At 41.0% G+C, this 17,115-nt stretch overlaps 1 protein-coding gene across 3 annotated transcripts in view; it reads left to right on the forward strand.

The window, feature by feature from the left end:
• The window catches only part of LOC116844604 (probable nuclear hormone receptor HR3), a 146,907-nt gene that overhangs the window by 6,776 nt on the left and 123,016 nt on the right, over positions 1–17,115 (forward strand). Inside the window, exon 1 of one of the 3 annotated variants that reach the window (XM_032816373.1) lies at positions 14,221–16,966. The exons of 1 other annotated variant lie outside the window; for it this stretch is intronic. In XM_032816373.1, coding sequence (XP_032672264.1) covers positions 16,792–16,966 — 175 coding nt within the window. In that variant the 5' untranslated portion in view covers positions 14,221–16,791. Of the gene's footprint in view, positions 1–14,220; positions 16,967–17,115 lie in introns of those variants that run through there. One more of the 3 variants, XM_032816377.1, reaches the window with a different exon arrangement.

Genomic DNA, 17,115 nt, shown 5'->3' on the forward strand with positions numbered 1-17,115 from the left:
TATATATATATATATATATATATATATATATATATATATATATATATATATATAAAATGTGGTATGATAACGTATTAATATATAACTCAATTAATACAATTTTGTGGCATCTGAATATTACGGATGTAGTACCATTTAATTAAATCAGAAAATTTCCTCGTATATATTAACGAATTATGTCACTCATAATTTGAATAATTAGAATTGCACCATCAGTGTCCGATCATCTTTGCATTTCAGATCGGAGATAAAAATTTCCTTAAAACATAAATTTTAGGAACATCTCGAAGTTTATTTTTTTTATTAATAATCATGAATTTCCGTCGAGATTGCACGTGCATTACGATTGACGTGAAATATAATTAAAGATTTTACATGAAGCCAATTTATTCAGGAGACATTATTCTATTAAGGAGACATGATAATACAATTATTATATCACTATGATTCACATTCCAGCTAGGCCATTATGTATGTGTAGCGTACTCTTCCCTATGTAGAGCGGTGTAAATAATAGAATGTAAATTACCCGCGATAGACGCGAACGAGCTAACTCGTACGAGCCGTCGAGTCCGCCCACTTCCAAAGATAATAAAATCGCCCCATTAAGCTATAGTTCTTCAGAATGCGCGAGAATGAAAGAGGGCGGTAACCCCGGATATTTATTTATACCGCCACAGTTGCAGTAAGTATGGCTTGACCGATGTAAAGACATTACCCAAGCGCGTCGCATCGCGCATGTCGAAACGCACGAAGGGTATAAGCAGGCGATGAACCGAGCCTGTGTATGCCGATGGGAACCTCTACCCAAATTACGTTGCCGAGTACCGTTATGGTAGGCCCATGACCGAGCGACTCTGAGCGACTTGAAGCCCGAGCTCGAGCGATCGTCTCTCGGTACTCTTTTTCCGTTCGTCGAGCGCCAGCCGAAAGATTCACGTGTGTCGCTTCACGATAGAGACTCGTCGTATAAATCATATTACGAGACGTTATGTGGTAGCGACATGTCGAAGGGAGACTCTCACGATTCGATGCGACTGCGTGATATATTTACGCATATCCTTTCTTCGCGGAGCGTTCTTAAAAATGTCAATTCCAAAAGCGACACTGATACTCGAGGGTGTGACCTCCTCCTGCCTGTGCTGTTCACACACACATACATACATACATACACGCACGCACTCACGCACGTGGTACTAGCTTCCTTCTACTCGCGACGTCGATATCGCGTAGGTATCGTTGTAGAAACCTCACGAGTGATACGAGCGCGTAATGCACGTACGTATGTGCGTTACGCGAGCGTGCGTAGCTACGTGCGTAATTGCGCCGCTCGTCTTGTCTACCTACCTATCTACCTACCTACCTACCTACCTACCTACCTACCTACCTAACTCAAAACCAGGCTCACTCCTTCGTTCTCCAGTCATTGAACTCGCACGACTCGTTCAACCCACCAGCTGTTTCTTACTACTCCACCCCACCCGCGCCTCCGTCTCATCTTTCCCTCCTTCAGCTCCTCCTCCTCCACCCGCTGCCTTGGCTACTACTACTACTACGACTACTACTGCTATTATTATGCTACTCCTTTCTTCCGTTCCAATCCAGGCCGAGCCTGGACCGTGTCTCTTCCGACACCTTTACGATCCACTGCGGCATTTTTTGACCCACCTTTGTGTAACGCATCGATACTGCCTCTAACACACAGGTGTCCCCCTCTCTCTCTCTCTCTCTCTTAAAATTTTCTCAGAAGTTATCATCGTGTTGACTGGCTATTATTCATGTGGGCCGAGAATTAAGGATATTTTTATTTCTAAACCTGATATATTCACTCAGTATATTTTTAACATTTTTTAACTAAGTATATTTTTTAATATTGCTTAGCATACGATATCAGTTTGTAACAGTCCAGGACATCTTCAGGTCTTATGTAAACATTCCCGAAGTAAAATAAATGATAAAAATTGCTACTTAAACATGATATACACGATAAAAAACATCTTGTACTCGTGTTAAAATTAATTCGTGTACAGATATTTGCGCTGTTTGTTAACATATTTGTCTTACGTTAAATTAACATGAAAATTAGAGTGGATAAATGTGAAATATGCTAAATTTAACACAGAATTATATTTGTACACTGAGAGAAAAAATTCGATAAAAAATTAACAAACGGATATTTCCGATCAAAATATCGATGAATTTTTATATCCAATCGGGATATCCGATTAAATTTAATTGAATACTTCTGATAATGTTATTTTATCAGATCCGATCAAAAAATTATGAATCATCGGATGTTTCCTGATCGGATATAAAAATTCATCGGTATTTTTCGGTCGGAAATATCGTTTGTTAATTTTTTATCGAATAATTTCTCTCAGTTTAGTATATGTATATGAAGTTGTGATAGAATTGTTTATTTGAATTGAAATACGGGGTAAAAAAATACTGTTCTAGAATCATTTAATTATTCTCCAAGGTTAAGGTTAGGAAGAATTTTACCGGCACTCGCGCGTCTCCGAAGTAGCCCCTCCACTCGCGGATTGCCAAAAAGGCAGGAACAGCGCACGCGAGCAGAAAGGTCGCTCGGCCTTCAAGAGATTCTCATTCAACGAGGTTCGAGCGGGTAAGTCCGTTAGCTCGAGCGCGAGTTCGTTGCCCGTTAACGTGCGTTAATGTTATATCGATCAGAGTGGAATTCGAAGGCGAAGCGATTTCGACCCGCCGTAATAATTAATCCTTCCACAGCTATTATCGATGCGCCGCGCAGATACATATCAGACAGAGATTTTTCGATACGAGGAACACAGGCTTATAAATCAAACCTTATAATACAAACTAAAAATTATAAAGAAAATTATCTTATTAATAAATCTGCTGACAATGACACTAAATGGAAATTGATGACACAGTTCTCAAAATTACGTTTTTTTTTCCAAACATGTCGGTATTTAAGAATGGAAAGAATCGATATTAAAAGTTAGAAAGGATCAAAGTCAGAAAGCATCAGTTTATTCAAAATCGTCATAAAGAAGTCATAAATGAAGGGAAAAGCTGCTCTCCCCGGATCGTTCGCGGCATTTCGACAGAGACAGAGCAACACGCGGTAGAGAGAACCGCGACTCGTAACGAGCGGTGGCTCAAGAGCTCGGTCACTGCCACGCTCTGTCCATGACTCATAGTACGATCTCCTCTCTTCTGGGTTCGATTCTCGAGCGGTGCCGTTGCGAGCGCGTAAGCTTGCACGGCAGGGAAGGTCGAACCCACGTTCAACGCCCTTTCACGAATTTCGATCTTTCCCGGCGCACGTGAAGGAGTGATAGCCACGTGTGAGATGACTAGATGACTAGTAACATCGCGCATGTCTAAATAATTAGCTGGGGCAATTGATAATTTGTTCAAAACGAGTTTCTAAGTACCCGCGTTTCGTCGGTCCTTACCCACGTCTCGTCTCGCTGTGCATTATTGATGTCTCGTTAATGGCACGCGAGCACATGTCATCTGGAATTGCCCTGAATTTCTTTGGTCTGTGGAATTTCAATTCTCACACAGTCTTTTGGGGATTTCAAGGATATTATTTTATAATTCTCTAAGTCTATTAGGAGAGAGCTTCCACACACACGATGGAGTTACTGGCTTTCATGTTTCACACTGGTGATTTGGGTATAATGACACACTGTCTATACATGCACACTACATTAATAATAAAAACAATTGTTACTATCAACTGATTCTTTCAGTGAGATTTTGCTGATTGCAATGCTATATGTTTTTAACAGAACCACCGGTTACAAGTATAGCGTTTCAATGAAGTTTCAGAGAGTAAATCCCCGAAAATGACAGTATTGATGGGTTCCATGGTATCGATAATCGCGATCCGATGGCCAAATCGAAGCCGTCACGGGCCGAAACAGCGACGCGAGTACGTACAGACGTGCAAGTCGTCGCGTCGGCAGGTATTCGATAGCACCACAAGGGTCATCGACCGCAGGTGTTACGCGCCCGTTCGCTCGGCCCGCTCGGCTCGCTCGTCCTCGCCGCGGCCGAAACTCGCGCTCTCCCTCTCCTATTCCGGGAACCGCCGAAATTCACGAAAGCGACCCACGAAACGAGAAGCGTTCCCTTCGCGGTTACGGACGTCAGAACAGAACACGTGTCGCTCACAGTGTTGAGATAGTGGTTAAGTATCGAAAGAAAACACGAGAAAGCGCGATAGAGTTAAAAAGTCGACAATGTTATCGATAAAATATTGAAACGTCAAAAGTCAATAACACGTAGATAGTAATCGATAAAGTGTATTTTGAAGATATCATGAATTTTTTTGTCATGCCATCGTGATAATGTGTGATATTTAAAAAATCAATAATTGTTTAAAGTGAAATTAGAGTGTGGTAGGACTGAACCTTGAAACTTGATAACACTATCATTTACTCGGCACCATCACCTTCCTTCTATAAAGGTACAATTGATGATTCAGTACGAGCGACGTACGATTGAGAATTGCGAACTTTCCAATCATAATGAATACAGGCTGTTAGCAATAAATTGCCGTAGCGCGGGACGAATTGCAGATGAGCGGTAATCAATCTTGGTTTTGTCAGCCTTTAAGATCTAATATTAGCATCGAAACAATAAGCGCGTATACGGCATAAGCGCGCGCGCACGATAGCCCGACACATAATGGACGTGTCAACTCACTTTTCTTCCTCGGATATTCCCTTTGCGCGTCGAAAAGACCCCGACTGCGGACGCGCACAACAACCCGAAGGCAACCTATAAGGCGGCAGTAATTAACCCTTTGTCCCTGACGTATCTATAGGACAGTACGCGACTTCTCGCGAGTCGCTGTTCGCGCGCTACCATGAAGTATACGCGGACGGTGCATCAATCACAGTGATACGTGGCCTACACGCGCGCACGTGCGACGCTTGTCGCGTGATTGAGCTACGGGGGGTTAACAAAAATTCCCGCTGCTATCCACGAGGAACAAAGGGAGGAGTCGATTGCGGCGGCGGCGGCTCATAAGACACAGAGGAATATGAACGGGATGAACGGGCAGGAACTTTAGGCAAGTTCGCGCGCGCGCGGCGAAGTCACCGGCCGTGGCTCACCTCCACAAGAGTACTCACCTCCATGAACCTCGTCTGAAGGACGTTGACCTCTCGCCACCAAGTGGCCGAGAGAGCGATGTCTCTCCTCCGCGTCGAACCACCTTACCTGCCTGATTTGAAACAACCACCCGGCCGTGAACCTACCTAGGACCAACCGTTTATCTTCCTCTTTTCCTCTCTCTCCCTTCCTCCTTCACTCTCTCTCTCTCTCTCTCTCTCTTTCTCTTTCTCTCGCTCACTCACTCACTCACTCACTCACCGATTCTTTCTTAGGTGCTATCCCCTTGTCATTCTTTAACACTACCTACAACTCCTTACTCTTTACGTGGCTCTGTACGCGTGGGTATATCATATAGGGACAAGTCATCGGTGACGCAACGAAATTACGTCAAAAAAGAAGTTTTATTTTATCGTGGTTATTATCAAACTTTTTTTGTTGCATAAATGATTGCGTATTTGGCAATTGAGAAAATCTCAAAATCTTTAGAGTTTTTAGAAATTAAATAGAATAATTATGTGTGGTTGCAAGACAAAAAAACGAAAAATGTCAATTCAGGTTGTGAATATATTTTAGATTAAATTTAAATATTTTTTATTTCCATCTAAATTTATAATTATATATATATATATATATATATATATATATAATTAATTAATTAACATTAATTGAATAATATTAATAATATTGTATATTTATTTATAAATATATAATGTAAGCTCTCCTGCTTTAACATCTCAGTGGCTTAGATTGTGTTATTTGTGAACCATCGGTTCAAACAGCAACAGCAGACGTCGTCTGCGAAAATAACTTCGCGATGACGAGGCGAGCTGTGCTCCTGAATTTTTTTCTCCTGCATCTGCATTTTTTCCACTTCCGCGACGTCGACGGGTGACGCTGTTTCCGAACCGCGCATTCCGTTTAGTACATGTCAGCGACACGAACGTATACGGCGGCGTTCGCGCGAGAGAGTATCGAGATGGAGACGAATGACCGGAACACACGCGTATCCCCTTATCGGGCAAGGATCTTCCGTGGCCTCCCTCACTTCCGCCTCACTTGCGCGTCGTTTCTGTATCGAGACATTAAAAGTAGAATCCGCGGTACAAATCCAGGAAATCGCGGGCATACACGGAGAATCAAAAGATTTATAGGTCTGACGATCCCTGGAAGGGATCTACAAAACGGGAATTCGTTTTGTGGTGCATGGCTATATAATCCTAATAATATAAAGACGTATCCTGTTTATAGAAGATAAGAATCTACGGGGACGAAGCGTGTGAATAACCACGGATTTATGTGTATTCAATGATATCAGAAAAGAATATCTGAAACGAAGATCCAGTCGTGGGATCGGAAAGTACTGTTAACGCAAAGACAGAACAGAGTATATAGATTCAAAGATATATGAATCTAAGAGACGGGGGAGTATAGAACTCGTGAGGAATCACAGATATTTATAAACTGAGGAATCTGTGGGTTAAAGAGACGAATGCTTTGTGAAAGCAGAGATCTGTAGATGCTGAGAGATACAAAATGTGTTTATATGTGTGTGCGTGTGTGGGTTATCCATCGAAGAATGTATACATTCATAGATCTAAAGCCCGATATGCACTTAAATAGTATTATCTTCCAATCTCTTCTCTTAAGAAGGTTGTAAGGTAAAATAAGTTTAAGGATTCATTGAAATTTTTATTATATAAATTAAAACATTATCTATCTAATTCATGCAATTAGGAGAAGATTAATCATTCGAGATATTTTGAGATATATTTGAAACTAAAGTTGACACTTTCAGTATTGCTTAAGGTTAACGTTTGTAATTTCTATTTTAAGTCTCAACTTTATTTTAAATCAATATTACATACATAATAAATAAATATGTAAAAATGTAATTTTGTTGGACAAAAACTGTGGTAAATTTATAAGTGGTCTCATTGATGTGCCACTAAAAAATACGCATTAAGCCTTACAACTTTTCTAAATCTCTCTCTTTCTCTCTGCTTTTTCTGAGACTGTCAATCCTGAAAGGTGTTTATATTCAGATTATGGTTCGGAAACTGAAACTCCTGATCGAAAGGCGCATCTAATACTCGATTGATACTAAACACGATCCGTTGCACGCTATTACAAATGCTTTGAAGCGTCATATATACCAATCATGGTTTTCTTTTAAGTATTTCAAAGCGTTTGCAGCGTCTAAAAGTTTGCACGTGTAATCCATCCGAGCAGCAAAATTCCACGCGTGTATGCCTTCGTTTGTTGTTCCTTATTATCGCGAGCGAGATCCCGCCTATCGTCTTCCGACGTGCAACCTGCCGAATTCGTATGCCGGCTTTGTTTTCCTGCACTTCCTGCACTCTCCCGGCCGTACAGGGTCGACGATCCTCCGGAGGATGATTATTAAGCGCGGTCGCGTTGCGTGGACCTTCGGTAAACGGCCGCGGTTCGTGCAGCAAAGTGCACTGACCGCAGATAGAAACACGTGGACGCAGGCCGCATCGGCAGGCAGGCAAAGGGTGTGGGAGGGAGAGGTCCGTAGTCGAGGGGAGGGGTGGCGGGCCAGAGGGGGATGGAAGGGCCCGGTGATTTTAACTGTGGTCTTCGCGCCGCGCTCGGTCGCCGGCAGGAGCGATTTTGCGAAACGCTTAACGAAGCATCGCTCGTCGCTTTGCGCTGACTCGTCCGTTGACTTTGCAGTCGTTTGATTTTGTACATAAGAGATAGTAATGACCAGAGAGTGAGAGAAGGTGAAAAGGAGATAGAAAAAGATGACAAACGATACGCCTTAAACGATAACGGTACGCCGATTCGAACGGCCAACGACATTCTTTGACTATTTAAAGAGCTACGAGACGGGGGAGATAGCAGCTTTAAAAAAGAAGGTGCAGTAAATGACTAAAAATAGAAATTTACGAAGTTCTTGAAATTCTGTAGAAAAGTAATCAATAAATGGACAAATAGATGCTTTCAAGTTTCGTAACGGAAAACTAATCTGGAATTACTATAAAATAATTAGCTGCAATTATTATTGTATCGAAATTAACTAATGCAGTATATAAAAAGGACATCTCGATAAATTCATTAAGTAATTAGAAAATCGTAATTTGTTTATCTATTTCTAAATTATTCCCAATAATTAATTAGTCAAATTCAAATTAAATAAGAGACAGTGCGAGTAAGTTAAGATGGATGCTGTCGTCTAATAAAGAATATACGATTCTATTACTCGGCACATTGTCATATAAATTTTCATTTGTGTCACTCGATTTAATTAACTCATAAACTTTATCGAACTTATTCTGGCAATTTGCCGATTATTCACAGAAAGTTCTTATTTTCAAAATCTTCACCATCATTTAGTTTTCATTAAAACGACTAAAAATTAATTTATGTGTGAAGTTCTATATCTACAACAATTACAAGAAAAAAAAAATATACATATATATATATATATATATATATATATATATATATATATATATGTAACTATATCTTATAAAAAGTACTCGAGTAATTAATAATTAATAATTTCTTGCATCAACTATATTTTCCTTCGTGTATTCTTGAATCGTATTGTCTTGAATTGTATTTGTAATTCTCATCTATCAAACGTATGTACACACAGAAAAATTCTACTGCTAAGAAAAACGATCTTATTCAGTTTATTTCCTTTCTCTTAAATATAATGATTATCTTCAACAAAGAATAGTTTCTTCATAATAGTCCTAAAATATATCCATATTATAAATTTTAGAAAAGTTTATTATCATATTTTCAAGAGAAAATTTGTTCTCTTTACAAGAGTATCATGAACTTTATTGAAGAAAAAATTTGGTTTTGTGTAAACAAGTAGATAAACCGAATCTTTTGTTTAAATTTAATATTCTTTATTGAAATGCTAAACTTACTGATATTCAGATTGCATTTTGATACTTACGAGGAAAACTCGTGATTGATTTGCGGATGTATAAATTTATTAAATTCTTGAAACAAATGATATTTACATTTGAATGCAGTATATATTTCTCTATGCGTGTAATTCTCATATGTATGTATTTCTCTATCAGTATCAGATATTAAAAAGAAAAACAAAAATATTTTTTAATATATTGAATTCATTAAAAGCTCACATTATTCACGAATATAATGAGCTGTGCGTGTCTGTCGTCATATATAATCCAGGAATAAATTAGAAAATAAATTGCGGGAGACTGATGGAAAAAATTTCGTTAGCGAGCACGACGCAAACAATTCGTTGCACGCGATGAGAGCTTATCAGGACGCGCATCGACTCGCATAAAGCCAAACATCCGCAAATCGGAATCGCGCTCACGCACGCACGCACGTACGTACGCACGCATGAGAGGGTAACGGCAAACGGTATAAAACTAGCGGGAATCCACGATTCTAACCCACTCGCCTTGATTCGTGCGGAAAGTCAACGGCTGTTTTGGCCCGATTTACTTTTACGATTGCGCGACGTTAAATGCATTCTGAGATTGTACACGGATTTTCAGTTGTCTACTTAATCAAGCTAGAATGACAGAAGGGAGAAGAAATGCACTGTATATATGTCTCGATAAAAAATTTCGACTTAAAAGATTTAATAATCTTTAATGTAAACGAAATTACTTTTGCATCATAAAATAATTTTCGCTTGTGTCAAATCTAATCTAACGTGATCTGTAGATTTCCCAACTTTTACATCTTTTTTATCTTTTACATAGAAAAATTAAAATTTTCTATTTTTTTAAATTTCAAAATTAAAATTCTATCTTTTAAAATTTCAAGACACTTGACCACTTAGCGTTTTACATCATACATCTATTTAATATTAAACATGATATGCATTCATTAGTTCGTGTATCTTATATCAATTTCTCTCTTTTGAATTATAAATTAATTAGGAATTAAAAACAATTACAATTTAATTATATTATCTACAGTTTCACAATTCATCACAATTGTTATAAAATATCGCGGTGATTAAACTTCACAGAAAATTTTCGATAAAAATAAAACAAATCCAAGTTTTTGACTAATAATACAATATGCACCTTAAGATATCCCGTAAATATATGGATGAATGTGGGGACACAAATATAATAAGAATCGTTGGAATTCGGGGAAATTCAATCAGTTCCAAGAAGCGGTCGCGGGTAAGCATTGAAATGTTCTTCCAGACGAGCGATACCGAAGCGTCCAATGATTTGTTGATAGCATGAGAATTCGACCAATAAGGATTCGTCGTATTAGATTTGGCGACAGGTATTATTATTCTAATATTTTTTTTCTTTTTTGCAAAGCGGGCAGCAAATAGTCGCCTTTGTACGCGAACATTGTCTGTAGATGTTTAAGAAGCATTATCAAATCTCCAACCTCTTTTTTTCATTTTGTTTATATTTGTGGGATATAAATTCTATTATTAAATTCATAGTCATTCCATCGATTGTCCTAATTCACCCACGTGGATGTGAAAATAGAGTTCAACGCTGCATCGAAAATCGTAATTTGGAGCACACAGAGAGAGGATGCTCGCTGCCCCTCCTTTCTCCTCTACCCCTTTCTCTGTCGTCCTTTGTACGCCTTCCTTCTTTTCCGTTTCCTAACCGCGCGCCGGTTCTCTATCGCTGTGACGTAACACCGCAAGGTCTTACGGTATCTCCAGCAACGGGCCCACATTACGTGAGTCTCCGTACACGCGACCCGCATGTACGTAAGTATCTGCGTAGAAGAAGATCCGCTAACCGTCGCTCCTCCTCGTCCTCGTGCATCCTTCTTCGAAGTGCGAGAGTCTCACTTAACTCATTCACACATTAACACTCACGTGAAAAGAAATTACACAAATAAATAGCAAAATTTGCTTTTTTCGTGAAAAAGAATTATGAGTTAATAATTTTATTTCAATTATTATGCACGTGTGTTTTATCAAGTATTAAATTATTTCAACGAAAAGAATATTTCCAAATACATTAATAAAGTTACTGCCAAATTTATATACATCTATCCATCTGGGTATCTAAAAACACGAAGACTATGTGTATAGCAAATATTCATAATTTATTACCCCCTAAAATACAATCTCACCCAAATTCTCTTATATATTAGTCTGTAGAAGATTCTTTTCAATTTAAAAGATGAATATTCTAATACCCGAAAGAAAAAGAAAGTTGCAAGATAATTCTTGCAATCCTATATTTTAAGCGAAAACTCTTACTGATTATTCTAATAGAGTAAACTATTGACTTGAATGAATTGGCTATTAGTTGGGCATCTATTAAATATTATTCTAACTTTTTTTTTCCTTTGAATCAATCATACAATTTCTGTCAAGAAGGAAATTATATAGAGCGTTTCTCACAAGAAATTCTTTTTTATATCGCTAGATATACACCTATCAATTATTTAAAAATATTCAAAATAACGATTATGACGTTTCCTCGACCTAAAACATGCTTACTTTCTTCGAATTCTTTGAATCGAAAACTCGAAACACAGTTCAATAATTAATTTTAAAAAGTAGTAAACATTTTTAGAGAAATATTTTGGCATGTCGTTTCACGAGTTCAGATATGATTTCCCGACTCAAAATACCACGATGTGGTCGACTCGAGACACTCAATTCGAGAAACATGAGATTCGACATACGACACACGACGATAAAAATAAAGTACGAAGGTATATAGAGATACGTCAATTCATTCCTGATCAATGGCCGCGGCGGGTTCATCGGCTGCTGTTGTTCGGCGATCGGTGCGCGCGGCTGGCCGACAGGTGAGCGGCGCGGCGCACGTACGCGCGTATACATATGCGAGATACAGTTAGGAGTACCGTTCTGAAAATGCAGCGGCTCGAGCGTCTCTCGCGCAGGGCCCGATGCGAGGCTTGCTCCGCGGGGCCCCGAGGAGAGGCCGATTTCGCGCGCGGTTCCCCTCCGTTCGCATCCCGGAGACGGTATTAATGCGAACGGACACGCTCGAGTCATGCGAATCCGTTCGAAAGGGTGCGCGATAACGGTAGCGCGGTATATTCGCCGAGTCACTCGATAAAAACGCGGAGGAGAGGATCCTCCTCGCGGAAACGTATTCGGCGCATGAGTCGACCGACGAAATTAAAAGCTATCGTTCGGAGACTTCTCTCGCCGTTACCTCCGGCTTCCATGAGTCGCGAAGAAGCGCGAGAAACTTTTATCGACCTGATTGTCATTCCGGTTATTATTACAATATTTAATAAACTGAATTATTTGGTAAAACATTTTAATCAACATTCTCTCTTCCAATAATAAAAATATTACAAAATTTCCAATAATAAAAATATTACAAATTTAATACACTCTGCTAAAGGGAAACACGACGTTATTCCTTATTTTGTTCTGCCAATTATTCATTAATAAAGAATTGATTATTTAACGGTATTTAATGAAAGCACTTAGGTTGCTCCTAGTCCATTATCAAAAAAGAAGGCGAATGGTGAAAATGTCGTCGTGAAAGTAACAGACAGCCGCATCGCAGCCCGTGCTATCGTCTATCCGATAAGACAGACTATTCTCCAACGAACTCGAGCTAGTAACGCGATCGAAGGAAGAGTAGCAAAGACGCGCGGGAGTCGCACATGCGCAAGAGTGTATCATACCCTGAATCGCGCAAAAGCCACCTTACGCCAGTTCTTCCATTCATGAGCAGGAATTTTCGCGCGTAATTCAATTCCATAAATATACCATTTCAACATTTGCAATAATATTTCAGATAAGAAAAGTACTAACAAAATATATATATATATGAAAACGTAAAAAAATATACGCGTGACAAAATCGTACGAGGGAAAATGTAAACACAAACCGCGTTAATATTTATAATTTTATAATTTACCTCTACCAAAGCAAACCCACAGACAGACGGAGCATAACAAAATGTAGAAAATGTCAACAAAAATGTGCGACACAACGATAATAATACGAATACATTAATCTACTGTATGTATAATGTTGAAAACTATATATAGAAAAATGTCATTTTAATACTAAGAAAAGTGATACTCACTTTACTTTCTTCTTTTTAACTAATAGTTATCTACAATAAGTATTTTTTCTCTACAATAACATTAAAATATATTCATCACAAATTTGAAAAAAGTTTATTATTATCCACTCAAGAGAAACGTTTATACACTTTGCAAGAATATTATAGTAAGCAAACCGAGTTTTTATTTTAATTTAATATTTCTAATTAAAATATTAAATTTACTAGAATTTAAAATGTGTATTTGGGATAAATTTGATACTTATACGGAAAAAAGAAGTTTTAGTGCCAATCATAGTTTACTGATGTATTTGTAGTTAAGTAAAAATTTGCAACTGTAAACTTCTGTTATCATTGCTACTATATATGTTTCTAAATCATTTTAAATTAATTGTTACTATATCTGTTAGCTAAATATATGCCTATTGGTAGCTATACTTTTAAGTGTTCATATATTATAATGAGACTTAGCTACCACATATACAAATTTTTATTGCTGTAATTAACTTCTTTCCGTATATGACTCATGATAGATAGCAGATATAGAAACTAGTGAAATACTTGAAACAAGTACACTAAGAGAAAAATACTTGAAAATTTATTTGTGAAATATGATATTCATTTCAAATTTTTTATTTCAATTTTCTGTAAAATAAGCTTTATTTCACAGAAATAAATATATCTTACAAACAAACAAAAAATTTTTACATCTTTCTTTCTCAGCGCAGCATTCATTTAAATGCAATCTGTTTATCTGTATGTATACAACTGTACCATTCGACGTGGTGGTCAGATTGTCATCACTAGCTGATAATTCATTTATTATTTATCCCACGCATCGCTATTAAGCGTACGCTCCTTTACTTTTCCCTCCCCAATTACTACTCTCCCTTGTTCTACATCGCGACTTGAGTAATGACCTCAACATGGTAGGAGAGCCCTTCCACCTCGCGGAGCGATATTGCGCAGGGGTGGAAACCCCTCGCTAGCTAGCGTAACCCGGGCGGGGTGGTGATGGCGAGGGCTCCGGGGCGTAACGGGGTTGCTCGGGGGCGAGTCGAGTCCTCGGACGCCATCTGCTGGCGGTCAGTGCAAGCAGGAGCCACTGGTGCCCCGCAAAGTGCATAGCGCCGAAACGAAAGGACGGCAGGAAGGAAGGAAGGAAGGAAGGTTCGAGCCCGGGACGAGGACTCGACCGGGCTTCCTCCTGGACGACGGGATCCAGGAGAGCGCACAAGGTTGACACATCGTCGGCGTGACGCGTTCGTTATCGTGCGTGCGAGAGCGCGCGCGCGTGATCCGTTCGTGTTACCAACGAAAAAGTAACGTGCCTTCGCTCCGCGACGACGAGCCGCGAGCCCATCACTGCTTCCACCATCGACGTGCACGACGACGACGAGCCACGACGTGTAACCACGAGACGATAACCTCGAATCCAACCCCGAGCTCGTCCCACGTTTCCGCTGTGCTGCTGCTGCTGCTACTACCCTTCGTAACAATTGGAGTGCGTCAGTCCGCAACCCCCGGCGTCAGCTCCGCCGGTGATCACACGAAGATCTGAATCGGGCAACATTATCAGACACGAGAAAGCGCTCCAGCTCGTCAAGAGATGCTCCTCCTTGTTCGTCAACGAAGATAGCGCGTCCCGCGGATGTCCCGCAGGACGGCGACACGATGACGAGTGATTCGCGATGCGGGTGGCTCTCAGTACAGTGGTGATCGAACGAGGATGTTAGTGATCGACGAAAATTGACGTGACGACAGCCCGCGACGACACAGAAGCGTCCTGATAGTCGCGGATAGTCTGGGGACTGCTAGGCATCCGGTCGCGACTCGAGTGCTCGAGTATTTAATCACGCGCGAGACCGCTACTCGGGGTGACGAGAGAGAGATATCGACCGTAGTCGCCGAATTAAGCGCCGAAGGTCGCGAGCATTGTTCCGCTTGTCCTTCGGACCTGCAATCCGATCACCGATCCCGACGCTTCTCAGTCGATGATCGCCGCGAAGGACAAGCCGACGACGACATGGCTCGAGCACGGCTTCTCGAGCGATATCCGTCGACCGGCCAATCGAATCAGCTCTTCGCGAGATTCCTCGTCGAAACATTGCTCGCTTTTCGCTTCCACGGAGTCTTGAGCTATCCATAATCGGATATGGAACGGTGCTCTTTATGAAGGAATAAGTGTGTGGGAGAACTTGGACAACCGTGGAAAGACAGCTATTGGAGTGGCCTTACTGGAAATTAATCCGAGACGCGGCTTGTGAATGAAAGTGGCGGGTAAAACTGTTCTCGCACGATCATCTTCTTCAAGTATGCACGCCATAGTTCGCGACGTATACCAATCGCCACCCCACGTGACGCGCTGCTTCGCCAAAGCGACCTCGTATGGGAGCCGTGAAATCGCCAAGATCGCTCGTTACAATCGCTGATGTATCGTTGAGGGTGGTTCTCGCGCGAATATTATTATACTCGTGGAAAAAAAAGAAACGACCGACCGCGGTAAAAGCCTCGTTGCTCGGGTTGTCACGTCGATAGTGCTCGCGCTTCCACATTCGAGATCGGTCGAACAGGTAGAACTCGCGCCGGGTGTAAGGACTTCGACCGCTACGCTCCCTCGCTCTTTCGAGGCTGCGCGTGAGGAAACGCGTGGTTGAATCGAAGCGACTCTCTCCGAACGAGACCCACTGACCTATCGACTCGGCAGGCTGCCACCCGAGGCCGCCCCAACTACCCCTGTTCCACACTTTCCTCCTTGATGTTTATTGTCGTCGCTCCTGCTATTCCTGTCCGACCTGCAGCTCGCAGTTTCTCTCTGTTTCCGAATTTGTCCGTGCACCATTCGTCTCGTTCGCGAGCGTGCACAATTCGTACTCCCCTGAACGTCCTGAGCTGAAGAGGTTAGTCGCGGGAGTCTTATGTTACGCACGATACAGGGGGAACATCTGAATATCATATAAAAACCGACTTCCTCGGCCCTTCGTCGTTGCCCCTCATCTTGTTTCTCCTTTTTTCTTTTTTGTTTCGAAGCTGACGAATCGAACCGAGCACGAATTTCACGGGAACGAACAGAAGTGAGCTTTCTGTCGCGTGCTGTCGCGCTAAAAAATTTCCCGGAATTCGCGAGAAATCGATCGAATATGTCGAAATCGGAACCGAAGTATTCCACGACATTAACACGATTAAAATACCGATACGTCGCGTGGCGTACCGATACGAGCCATTAATAACCACCTCCAACGTGATCAACCTGACGGGACAGACACCGACAGCCAATCGAACACGGACAACAACGAAAGATCAAGAAGAAAGAGAACGCATCGGCCGCTTCAAGAAAGAGAGACGCGCTAAAGAGCTTTCCTCTTTAATCGCACTGACGATGATGAAAATCAAGCCACACTGATCTACGCATGAGCACGTATTTATATGCGAGCGAGTGTATGTGGACGAGTATATAATGGGATAGAGAGAAACCCACGCGAGCGCTCGAGTAATCTCGAAATTGACTGTCCAACCAATTCATTCATCGCCATCTCGTCACTGGCCTCGACGCAACGCAACAACGCAACAACAACCACACTTTCCTCGTTGATTACCACGTAGAAATGCCATAGTTTGTATTAGAGTATCATTGCTGAGAGCAAACAACCGCGCTAGAGAAATGGCTGAGAGTGCAGCGAGTCCGGGCGCCGTGCATGTCGCTGCGAGCAGTCCGCAGCAACAGCAGCAGCAACAGCAGCAACAACAACCGCAACAGCAGCCGCAACAACAACAAACGCAACAGCCCCCGGATATAAGTAGCTCGCAACTGACATCGCCGCCAATCACGGGAACAGGTATGGACTTGGGGATAAAGAGAAAGAGAGAGAGAGAAAGAGAGAGAGAGTCGTTTGCGGTTTTTCTTTGGTTTTGCCTAACACTTCGCTTCTTAGCGTTTTATTGATTTGTTCGACTTTTAATTTGTTCGACAACGACAGAAAATTGA

This window comes from Odontomachus brunneus, unplaced genomic scaffold (genome assembly GCF_010583005.1).
Source record: "Odontomachus brunneus isolate Ranch 3 - 2012 unplaced genomic scaffold, Obru_v1 Obru_scaffold_043, whole genome shotgun sequence".
Classification (NCBI taxonomy): domain Eukaryota; kingdom Metazoa; phylum Arthropoda; class Insecta; order Hymenoptera; family Formicidae; genus Odontomachus; species Odontomachus brunneus.